Consider the following 12,144-nt stretch of genomic DNA (forward strand, 5'->3'; position numbering starts at 1 on the left):
AAAATAGTGGATTACTCAGTAAATATACATCAGTGATATTTAATATTGTTGCTTTTATCACTATTTATGTTTATCTTTGTAAAGAAAAATATAAACAAAATAAAAAATTTGAGCCAGGGAATTTTCCGAAATTTGGTTGATTGGACACGGAATGACCCTATCGCAACTTCTGTTTCATGCAGACTTTAAACAATTTTGATGAAATACCATGCATAAAATGAGCATTCAGATTTGCTTGTCATGTTTGCCGTTTTGAACAAGACCTTTCTTGGAGAGCTCCTTACCGCTCATTAGAATCAAATGTGACAGCTCCCAGAAGACTTGTGGCCTCACCATGATTCAAGACAAGAAGTCAGGCAGTTAAACTTCAATTTCATTTAATCTCACAGGTCAATGGCAGTGCAAAGTTTAATACAAATAAGCCTGAGAGTGATAACAGGGTGGAGTGTGAGTGAATTTATCCCGCATCAAATCAGTTTAAGTTCATCTATGTGTTTGTGTAGTAAGAGCTGATTCTGTCCATTGACTTCTTCCAGTTTAAGGTCACCTTTTTAAAGATACTTTCACACCTTTAGCTCTTCGACAGAGTGTATTGATCAGGTATTAAGATGGTCTGTACATCCACTGACAACTCTCTCTTCAGCTCAAACACTTTCAGACTGACCAACACATCCACAAATAGTGAATGCACATTTTATAACTCATTGTGTTTTAAATGTTACTGCACATTTAAAGCTTTTTATAAAACAGAAAAATCTCACTGGATGCACAATGATACACCTTAGCAACCACAGATAATCACCTTAGCAACCAAAGGTAATCAGTAGAATAGTGAAAATGTAGTAAATAACCTAGTAATCTGCCAACATAGGCAGCCTTTTAAGGGGTCAAATGTTGTTTTAAAGGTTATACACAATCACTGAAGCACAGAGAACAGGAGCCATAAACAGCATTTTGAGGTAAAGCTGTAATTGACCAGAGATGTTGCAATGCAATATGAACTGTTGAGACATAATCACGAGAAACTCTCCATCTGTCTGACACCAGCTCAGATCCAAAGTGCCCATCCTTCTCTGGACTTAAACTCCTCAGCAGGGCGGATATATTTATTCCAGCAGATCTCTTGCAACCGGAAAAGTTTTCCAGTGTGATTACAGAGAGAATGCAATGATGTAAATGGGTATAAGGGCAGTGGTGGAAGCTTTTGACGGACAGCTACAAAGCCTTAGCATAAGCTGAAAACCATTTTAACAGCAATCGTAGTAAAACGGGAGCTACATGAAAGCCCCAAGCCCTGCTGTAATTTCTCAGGGAGGATATCTACTGCTGCTCTGTGTCCTCGAGAAGCGCTGCCTTCTAAATCTGACAAACGTAAAACTCCCTGTCAGTTGCAGCCTTTATGCCTTTCCTCCCTCTGTCAGGAAGGAAAATAACACTTTAAACTGAACATGCCTCGCTCCCATCTCCAATATGATACACAGAGATTTGTATTCAGAGGCTTGATTATTAAATCAATTACCTCCCATTTTGGGGGTCATGTTCAAACACATGAAGGCCATGTTTTTTTTTTTTGTCATTTTAAGTAAAAAAATAAAATAAAAATTGCTAGGTACAATGTGCTTAATGCTATTGAGGTAGGTTACGGGTAAGTATAGGACAGGTTTGGTGGTATGGGTAGATTGAAGGGTGGGTAAAGCAGTAAGGGAAGGGTCAACACTGTAATTATATATGTAATTACAGAAATTATTGACAGCTGTAATTACAAGCAGGTGCATGCAAGTACAATTTGATTCAAATAATTAATTTAAATGTATATGTTAGTACAGTTGTTAAAGACACATAATACATGATCAAGCATAACATTATGACCATCTACCTAATATTTTGTTGGAGGCCAATTTGAAGGCCAAGTCAACACCTCATACTCGTTGTTGTGCTCCTCAAACCATTCCAGAACTATATTTGCTTTGTGGCAGAAAGAGGCCACAGCCACCAGGGAATACCAGTTCCATGAAAGGGTGTACATGGTCTGCAACAATGCGAAGGTAGGTGGTACGTGTCAAAGTAACATCCACATGGATGGCAGGACCGAAGGTTTCCCAGCAGAACATTGCCCAAAGCATCACATTGCCTCCGCCGGCTTGCCTTCTTCCCATAGTGCATCCTGGTGCCATATGTTCCCCAGGTAAGCGATGCGCACACGCCCGGCCATTCACATGATGTAAAAGAAAAACGCGATTCATCAGACCAGACCACCTTCTTCCATTGCTTCGTGGTCCAGTTCTGATGCTCACATGCCCACTGTTGGTGCTTTCGACAGTGGACAGGGGTAAGCATGGGCACCCTGGCTGGTCTGCAGCTATACATCCCCATATGCAACAAACTGTGATGCATTGTGTATTTTGACTTTCTGCCTAATATGTCGCACCCACTAACAGGTGCCGTGATGAAGAGATAATATTCACTTCACCTGTCAGTGGTCATAATGTTATGCCTGATCGGTGTATATAGTAGGACCCCAGAATTTATTTAGCATAGATTACAAAACAAAATCCTCACCTTGAGCTTGGAGAGCTGACCCAGGTCTTTGGCAGCACTGAAAATCATCTGAGCCCCTTGCTGTTAAACAAAAGCACAAAACAAAGAGTCAAAAAGTAATTCACTCCTTTAGGAATGAAATGTCTCAGGAGGCATGTCATTCAATGAGTGAAATATAATTTCTTTAGTGTGTTTGGCAGTTGGATTTTTGGGTGCTGATTCAGCTTATTACGAAGATGGGCAGGAAACTCCTGAAGGAACATTTTGTTTGTTCACGTCACTTTCAGGAATATTAAAACAAATTTAATTTAATTTAATTTAATTTTCAGGTATAAATGAAAAAAAAAATCCAACATTAAATATTTGATTTAATTTTAGCTATAAAGTAAAATATACATGGCATTTTTTTCTAATTTAGCTATGAAATAAAATATATAAGACCTCCATTTAATTTTTTATTGATTTTTATAATTAGAACTGTATTATTATAGTGTCTAAACTGTATTTTAGACACAATATTGTCTGATTTTGCTCAATTTTGAACTGTTGTGTCTCCGAGCAAAACACAGCGGTGTTTAATTTCTGAATGAATCTGCATTTTGCGTGAATCAATCGGGTGAAGCAAAGATTAATTTATACATTTACTACTGACAGTTTTAGTTTCTTATTTAGAGTATCATTTCATAAAAAAAAAACAAAAAAAAAAACATATTAATAAAAATTATCATTACCAAAATTACTACCATTAAAGGTATAGTTTACCCAAAAAAAGAAAATTCTGTCATCATTTACTCATCCTCATGGCCGTTAAGGGCTAAAAGTTTATGCGTAATAAATTCTATCTTCAATCATTTTTTTGCAATTTTGCATTTTTTTTTTTTTGTGATAACGATAATTATCGCAATATAATTTTCCTCAATAAATTCAAGCGTTAATTAAACAAGTCGTTTGTAAAACGAATCCCAAGCTGTTTCGTTGTGATGTCACAAGGAAACATTGGCATTTTGCCCGTCCACTTATTGCACATGCAGATGCCAGGGAAAATAATTTTTTTTCAACAATACCACAGCAGTACAATCTTTTGTTGTGTTCCCGTCATTTTAGTGACGACAGCTTCTCAAACCTCGGGCAGTTTAACGCAGGATTCACAAAACGCTTGGTCTAAAAATATGGATCAATGCCCAGTTTATTTGGACCAGCTTACACCTCTAAATCTCAACCTGTAAGTATGATTAATAATTGATGTTTATATTTTCTAGCGATCGTTCAAAATTCAGTTTTGCATGTTATGTTGTGTAATGTACACCCTATAGCCTGTATGTCTCCTGCTAACCGGCTAGCTCACGTTTCTGTAGTTCTGCTATTTAGATATGGGTCCAATATTGTCTAAAAATGTGTCAATTAATGCAGCTAGTCTGCACGCAGTAGACCAATCACAAAGGATTGGACCATCTGACCAATCAGAGCAGTATTCGAACTGAGGTGAAATTAAATGTAGATTATGAGAAAACAAAAATGTTTTTGACGTTGCATTCATGTAAACCTTGTTGTAGGAGACTCCCAAAACAATATTAGGAACTTTAAAAAAGGCATAATAGGGGCACTTTAATAGCCAAATTCCCCAACACATCTACTGACGCGACGTTGATCAATAAAAAAAAACTAAAAAAAAACAAAAAAAAAAAAAAAACTATAATGCAACCAAATTATGACAAACAGAAATGATTTATTCATTGCTCCAGGCGATGCAGTCTGTTAGATTATCTCACATCCCGATCTGTCATTCGTTTGTTTAGTATGACAACTGTATGTTGGTATTATATGTAGGTTTCTTTGCTTTATCAAAGTGATTATGGAAAATATGACAGAAATCATGACAGAAATTCACAAATGTATAAATTGTAAGAAATAAAAAGCTACAGTTTGAGACCAGAAACACATTGCATAACTGCGATTAAAAAACTTACTACCTGTGTTTGCAAGGAAGTTTGGGAATTATTAACTAATTTCCATATCCAATACGGCTGTCATGTGACAAAAGAACGAAAGACTCAGACCCGAAGACTCGGGAGGTGAACTAATCATTTCTCTTTCCGGTACAGATTACATTATAGCCATTTAGGCTGTCACGGGATGAACAAATGACTCAAACCTGAACTTGAAGACTTGAGGTGAACTAATCAATTCTGTATTGTGTACAGAACCTATAGGACAGGGATGGACAACTCCGGTCCTGGAGGGCCAGTGTCCAGCAGAGTTTAGCTCCAACCCTAATCAAACACACTTGAACCAGCTAATCAAGGTCTTTAGGATTAGTAGAAAGTTATAGGCAAGTGAGTTTTTATCAGGGATGGAGATAAACTCTGCAGGACACTGGCCCTCCAGGACCGGAGTTGTCCATCCCTGCTATAGGATGTTGCGCATGTGCGGTCAAACAAAAAATAACAAATCCTTTCATGAGACAACTCAATGTTCTTGAGTCATATTAAAGATTCATTCAAATTGAACGAATCGTTCATGTACGACACATCACTAGAGCAGATACGTTTACTCTGATCAGTCTCGGTCACGCGACCACTAAATAGTGCTGTGAGATCCAGTGAGAAGCACTTTCAATGAAAAATGTGAATGTCTTGGTGATTTAGATGAAACCGCGTTGACAAACAGGAGAAACACTGCACAACGAAAGAGTCAGAAGGCTTTTCAATCTACAAATCACCATTTACCATGGATTTACTATAGTATAACAAGTCAAGTCAAGTCTCATTTATTTATATAGCGCTTTTTGCAATGTAGATTGTGTCAAAGCAGCTTTACATTGATAACTGGTACATTATTTTGGCTGCACAGCAGCTCTTAAAGAATAGTGTCAATGCAGGCAGATCAAAGCACTGTTGAATATCAAATGTCAAGTCACTAACTGTACCATGGTATTGTGGCAGAAATGTGGAATATTCATATCAAATTTTATTATTAACGTAGACATGTATTAAATGTATTAAAGGAGTAATGGAATATAATTACAAGATTTTTGTGATTAAGCTATAGCATTTGTGCTTTTATACTAAATATATTTAGGCTACTGTTTTTCATACAAATAATAGAAACCATATAGTTAGCCTACATTTTACCATTGTAGTGAGGTGCTATATGCGTGGTTATCATGATCTAAATATATGCTACTATGGATGACCAATGGTTAATTTTAATAAACCCAACAGAATATTTAAATTTTACCATGTAAAAATGAGGTTACAATTTTTACCGATATTGTATTGGCCTTTGTTAATGAACATAAATTTATATCAGCAACCTAATGTGCATTTCTAAGAGACAAAACATGTAATACAGTGCTCTGAAACTTGTGAAAGTCAGCAATTACTCAATTACTTAGAAGACATGTTAGGGTTCTTTAGAGATATAATGTTCCAGCTAGTCTGCTTAATGAATTACCAAAGAAGCATGTCAAAATTATTCAGGAAAATAAGATTTTCTTATCAAGGTGATAAAATGTTGTGTAGCAAAAATCAGTACACCCTCCTATAAGTTACTAAATAAAAAGAAATACACATTTTCTGGTGTAAGTTTAAGGCAATGTTTGATCAACAGGTAAGTATATTGAACCAAAACATTTAATTAGAAGTACTCTTGACAATTAAAAGTGTTATCTGGCCCACAGCATCATTCTCAGACTAAATGCTGACAACAATGGAACCACTTGGGAGAGTGAGAACTGTCAGGAGACTAATTTCTTAGCACAAAAAAGGGAAAGTGGTGCAAGAGGATTACCAAATCATTGTTTTAAGTCTGAAAAAATAGCAAAAGTAACACAGAAATTCAAAAACAATTAACTTGTGACAAGGCCCCTGAAATAATCAGGCCTTCATTTTAAAGGGATAGTTCACCCAAAAATGAAAATTTGATGTTTATCTACTTACCCCCAGTGCATCCAAGATGTAGAGGACTTTTTTTCTTCAGTCGAACGCAAATTATGATTTTTAACTGCAACCGCTGCCGTCTGTCAGTCAAATAATAGCAGTGATTGGGAACTTGAACCATAAGAGTCGAAAAAACTTCCATAGACAAATCCAAATTAAACCCTGCGGCTCGTGACGGCACATTGATGTCCTAAGACACGAAACGATCGGTTTGTGCGAGAAACCGAACAGTATTTATATATTTTTTTACCACTAATACACCACTATGTCCAACTTCTTTCAACTTCCGGTTAGTGAGGTCTGATCGCGTTCTGACAACGGAAGTGATGTCTCGCGCTCATTGAAGTATATGGGCGAGACATCACTTCCGTCATCACAACGCGTTTTTTGACCTCACTAACAGGAAGCTGAACGAAGTTGGACATAGTGGTGTATTAGAGCTAAAAATTATATAAATAATGTTCGGTTTCACGCACAAACCGATCGTTTCGTGTCTTAGGACATTAATGTGTCGTCACGAGCCGCAGGGTTTAATTTTGATTTGTCTAAGCAAGTTTTATTTACTGTTATATTTGAAGTTCCCATCTACTGCTATTATTTGACTGACAGACGGCAGCGGTTGCAGTTAAAAATCATAATTTGCGTTCGACTTAAGAAAAAAAGTCACCTACATCTTGGATGCACTGGGGGTAAGCAGATAAACATCAAATTTTCATTTTTCGGTGAACTATCCCTTTAAGCTTTCATTTAGTGATGAGGGATTTTTTTGCTAGACAAAGAGCAGGAGAAATACCAAGCAAGTGTCTCAGAGCCAGCAAAATCTATGAAAAGAGTGACTGTTTATCACAATAAAGTCAGTTAGCCATTTCCAAGGCCCATATTTACAAATTATAGATTCTGGGAATCAATACTCTGGTCTCATGAGACCAAATCAATCACTTTGGATCTAACAGCATCCAAAATGTTATGGTGTTTCTAGAGGAGGAGTACAGTGAGAAGTGCCTGGTTCCCACAGTAAAGTTCAGTGATAGTAAAGCTCTTATATAGGGATGTATAAGTACTGAAGGTGTGAAGGAGTTTTGCTTTATCAATGCTGTCATGAATTCCCACACCACTGTGTAATTTAATACACAAACTTGAAACAGAAGATGTTACCCTTTTCATACCCCTTTGTACTCATTTATGCTGTGCACTGTATTATTAATTTTGCAGCTTGCACTGGAAACTGTGCAGAAGATATGCGTACACAAATTATTTGTATTGTTTCATGACTTGAAACATCCACTGTTAGAATAAATTTTTTCTATTAAGATATTTATTTTGAAAAATGACTGGAAAAGTGTAAAGAATTCAAAAATGTTTTGAATGTTCTACCTTAGATTTGTGAAATGTTCACCTGTTTGGCAAGTGTTTGTCATAGGTTTGTCATTAAATATTTTATATAATTTTTATAAATGGATAGATTTTTAGATATATAGTAAAATAATATAAGGCCTTCATTAAATATTTTGAGCTATGAAATAAAATAATGAAATACAATTATTTATTATTTTATTTAAAAAATGAATAATAAAACTGTTTTTTAAAATCAATCAAACCATCATTCAATCAATCAATCAATCAATAAAACAAAACAGCTTGTGTTCCTTGGTAAGTATGATGAGCATTCATCTTAGATCACTTATTCACTAAATAACACTTTAATAAGACCAACACCTCTCTTTCTATACTCAGCTGATGCCCCTGGAATTGTATCTTCTCTCACATTTCCATAAGCTTCTGTTAGGAGCAGATGCAGAATAGACTCAAATCATGTGTGTGCGTTTGGCTAAGACATGTGTTACACTCACTGTCTGGTCTGAGAGTGGCGGAAGAACAATCTGTCGTTCGATGGTGTTGAGGACTATTTTCCACAGCTCCTTCAGAACCCGTTTGAGAACTGTCTTCTCACAGATCTTAGCAAACAGAATTAGGCTGGAGAGAAAAAAAGGGGGATGAAGGGATGGAGTGAAAGACAGAAATGCAACTAGTTATCATGTTTCACGAAATGCAATTCTGCAGTTTTCTTACTTCTTGTCCAGCAGGTCCATGAGGGGTCGCAGGACAGTCTCTGCATCCATGGCTGCGTTACTCTTGTTCCCTGCATTTCCTTTCATCTGCATGAGCTCCTGGTTCATTTGTTTGACACAGTCCTCAATCACTGGCTTGAAACTGTGGATGGACGTGTTAAACAACATTCATAATTACAGGTAACTTGATTTCATTCGATAATGAAAACATGTTCAACACATTTTTATCATTTAAGCTAAAATGAATTTTTATCATTTTATCATTTATTTTATGTATGTCTATGCTTTTTAATCACGGAAGGCAACATGAAACAAATGGAAAATGGATGATTCCTTGAATGATTTCCCATTTTTTTTCATCTATATGCATTAACTTTCATCATCTTAGCTGACGTAATCAAAGCTATAAATCAATAATATGCATACTATCTTGTCCTTTTGGCAGTTAAGGGGTTTTCCCGTGACTGACAGTGCTAGTCAAAGCATTTGTCAGTTGTGTCTTGTTCTTTGTCTGTTGTGGTGTGTGCAGTAAAGAGTTGTTTGCTATTCGAATCAACAGTGGTGTTTAAAAAATATGACAGATGGACTGACGATGAGGTTCAGGCTTTATTAAGCTTATATGCAGAGGACAAAATCCAGCAGGAACTAGAAAGTCGCACGCAGCTCTACCTCACCGGACTATCTTCATGGTACTTTAGACTGCTATGGAAATGCAGCTAGCAGTAGGTCTGAGGGGGGAAAAAGTTCCTGGGACAAATGGTTCCCGGTAATTTCGGTGTAAACACGGCTCAATTCAGTATTTCAATTTAAAAGTCTTTGCTACTGACTGACACACTCATTAAGACAGTCTTTGCCACCATCTAATGGCATGATAATGTAACTTCTGTTGCTGTTCATGGTCAGGGACTATTTTTTTCCGGTGAAATGAAGGCTTTCAGGGAAAGTTTACACGTTGTTAGGCACAACGCAATGCGGCACGGCTGTGCTGTATAGTATCTTATTCATGATACAGCACAACCTCTCATACTTTATTGCTTACTGATAAACAACCCATTTCTGCAAATATTATAATGCATTTTGGTTACAATTATTTATGAAAAGATATAATGGCACTATAACGAACATAACCTTTAAGGCTTTAAGTAAAGTGTTACCAAAATATCATTACATGTACACCAGCTCAACTTACTTTACCCATTGTTCCATGATACTTTACCTGGAGCCGAAGACCCCGCTAAGCTCATCCAGCACCGTATTGAGCTTATTCTGAAGTTCTTTGAGCAGATCACTGGCCTCAGCGTCCAGCTGTAAGAGACACACAGCATCACTGTCAGTGACCAGGACATGCTACATATGACAGGAACAGGAAGTACTGAAGACTCAATCAATCAATAAGGTCACATGCCTGTATGAAATACTGTATGTAATGTTGCATTGCAAATACTAAACTCTTCTTAATTAAAAATGGCAGTTTATTATACAAAAATGCATTTATTATTCATACCCAGGGTCTAAATTTAAAACTCGCCAAGCCAACCAACTGCAAATAAAACTTGAGTTTGAGTAAATAAAACAGTTACTATCCATTTACTCAGTATTAAAAAGAAAGTTGAATTGAACACACAAGTAACTTGTCTAACTTCTAACAACTTTTACCTTAGTGGAAATTTCGCCATTAAAAAAGCATCTAGGATACCGAATGTTGTTTTTCAAGAAAAAAAAAAAAAAAGAACAAAATTACAGTGTTTTTGTTTCTGACATTTGCAGATTCACAGAGCGACGGAGACTGACTCATCCTGTACATGATGCAGCGAGTAACACAATGACCTGTGATGTTTGTCAAAAATACGCTAAGAATAAAATAAATACAGTAAATAATCCCAGTGTCATAGGGACAAATATTTTGTATTACCGCTGTCAATGAAATATACATATTTTATGATGTCCACCAGTGGAGTAACCTTGTTGAACACCAACTTTTCTGTAATTACATTTTATTTATTTTTACTTATTTAATTATTATTTACTTGTTATAAATTGTTTTATTGGAGTCAATTGTTTTATTTGTGATAACGCAAATTGTGCTGACATAATTTGGCCAGACTGTCATACAAATAAATTATATACACATGAAAAAACAAGAGAGAATGAATAAAATATGATTTTTTCCTGATTTTTCTATGCTTTTTTTCCATAGTAAAACAAAAAAGCGTTTTGGTCGTCATATTTAAATTATTTAAAAAATATAAAATATTTTCCACATATTTTGATGTTTTATTCGAATTTGTAAGGTTGTTAAAAAACAAATATCCCCTTTGGACCAGGTTGTATATATCTCGTGTTTTTAACATAGGTTCACTTGATTCAGATTACTGGCTGACAGCTTTGTTTTCATGCCATGGTTTGGTGATTTTATCTGCCAGTGCACAGCGAGTTTTCAGTCAAGCATGCTCAGCCTCTGAAAAGGTCTTGACTAAAGAATCGCTTGACTAATGATGACTGCAAATTCAATACAAGCCTCTCACCACATCAGAGGCAAGAGAGCAGATGAGCCAATGAGACTCAGGTGTTTGGCATTCAAACATCACTATGCCTGCATCACAAAAGTGGATTTTACTGATAATGCACACTGGATTTCTTTACGTGAAGCTCCGGTCTACTTCTCATTTAACTGTACTCATCATAGTGCAGTCAAAAACAATACCCAATATTTGCAGACTCTTAAAGTCGCACAAAATGTGTCCTAGTGGAAATGACTTCAAAATGCACTTGCTGAAACATTCATCCAAGACTTCTGTAAACTACACTTTTACAACACCCTAAGGGCTGAATTACTACAGAAAACCAAAGTAATTCTGCATAAAAGTGCTAGTCATAAATACTGACAACAAGGACCATTTTTAAAAGCCTTTACAAGGAAAATGTTAAACCGAGAAAACAGGGTTTGTTGCACAAGCATCTGTAAACTGGACTTGCTCATTTCTGAATATGGTAAAACTGTGAGGCATACTGTATTAATAGATCAGAGCATAACTTTTAATTTAGATAAAAATATTAACTTTTCATTGATGCTTTGCATGAACAATATATAATTAGTGGCAGCAGTGGATCTTTTGACAGTCTTCTCGCCGTAACATGACAGCGTAGCAGCGTGTTTACAATAGCAGCTTATGATGTCATCCGCTGAAGAGGTGCTTTTCTATGGTGAGGAAATTTATGTCGGGCTTGTTCAGATGGTGACAAGTCAACGGACTAATTAAGAATGATTTGGTGGAATTGGCGTTCACTGCCACTTTATAAGGGCAGAGCGCCAACCACTATTCACACTTTGAACACCATTGCATTGGCTGTTTTCTTGGTGTTTTTTTCTGCTGACCTTCCGCTCCCGCCTGCAGTACCTAAGCGCCCCCTTGGGGGGTGTGCCCCACACTTTTAGAACCACTGGGTTAAGGTTGGTTGTTAGGGCTTGGACAATGAAACTGAAACACTGGCCAATATAGTGTTGGATGTTTCATGCCTATTGGCCAATCTTCACTGATTTTACATTCCAACAGTAAGAGTAGAATGTTAGGGTTGAATTTGATGAAGCTGTTGAAGCT

At 36.4% G+C, this 12,144-nt stretch overlaps 1 protein-coding gene across 1 annotated transcript in view; it reads right to left on the reverse strand.

Moving 5' to 3' along the window:
- LOC137022900 (protein unc-13 homolog C) overlaps positions 1 to 12,144 on the reverse strand; it is a 221,991-nt gene that overhangs the window by 40,080 nt on the left and 169,767 nt on the right. Inside the window, exons 26-29 of the mRNA XM_067389369.1 lie at positions 9,762 to 9,850; positions 8,547 to 8,687; positions 8,327 to 8,450; positions 2,560 to 2,619 (exon numbers count right to left, since the gene is read on the reverse strand). Coding sequence (XP_067245470.1) covers positions 2,560 to 2,619; positions 8,327 to 8,450; positions 8,547 to 8,687; positions 9,762 to 9,850 — 414 coding nt within the window. The remainder of the gene's footprint in view (positions 1 to 2,559; positions 2,620 to 8,326; positions 8,451 to 8,546; positions 8,688 to 9,761; positions 9,851 to 12,144) is intronic.

This window comes from Chanodichthys erythropterus, chromosome 7, assembly GCF_024489055.1.
Source record: "Chanodichthys erythropterus isolate Z2021 chromosome 7, ASM2448905v1, whole genome shotgun sequence".
NCBI lineage: Eukaryota > Metazoa > Chordata > Actinopteri > Cypriniformes > Xenocyprididae > Chanodichthys > Chanodichthys erythropterus.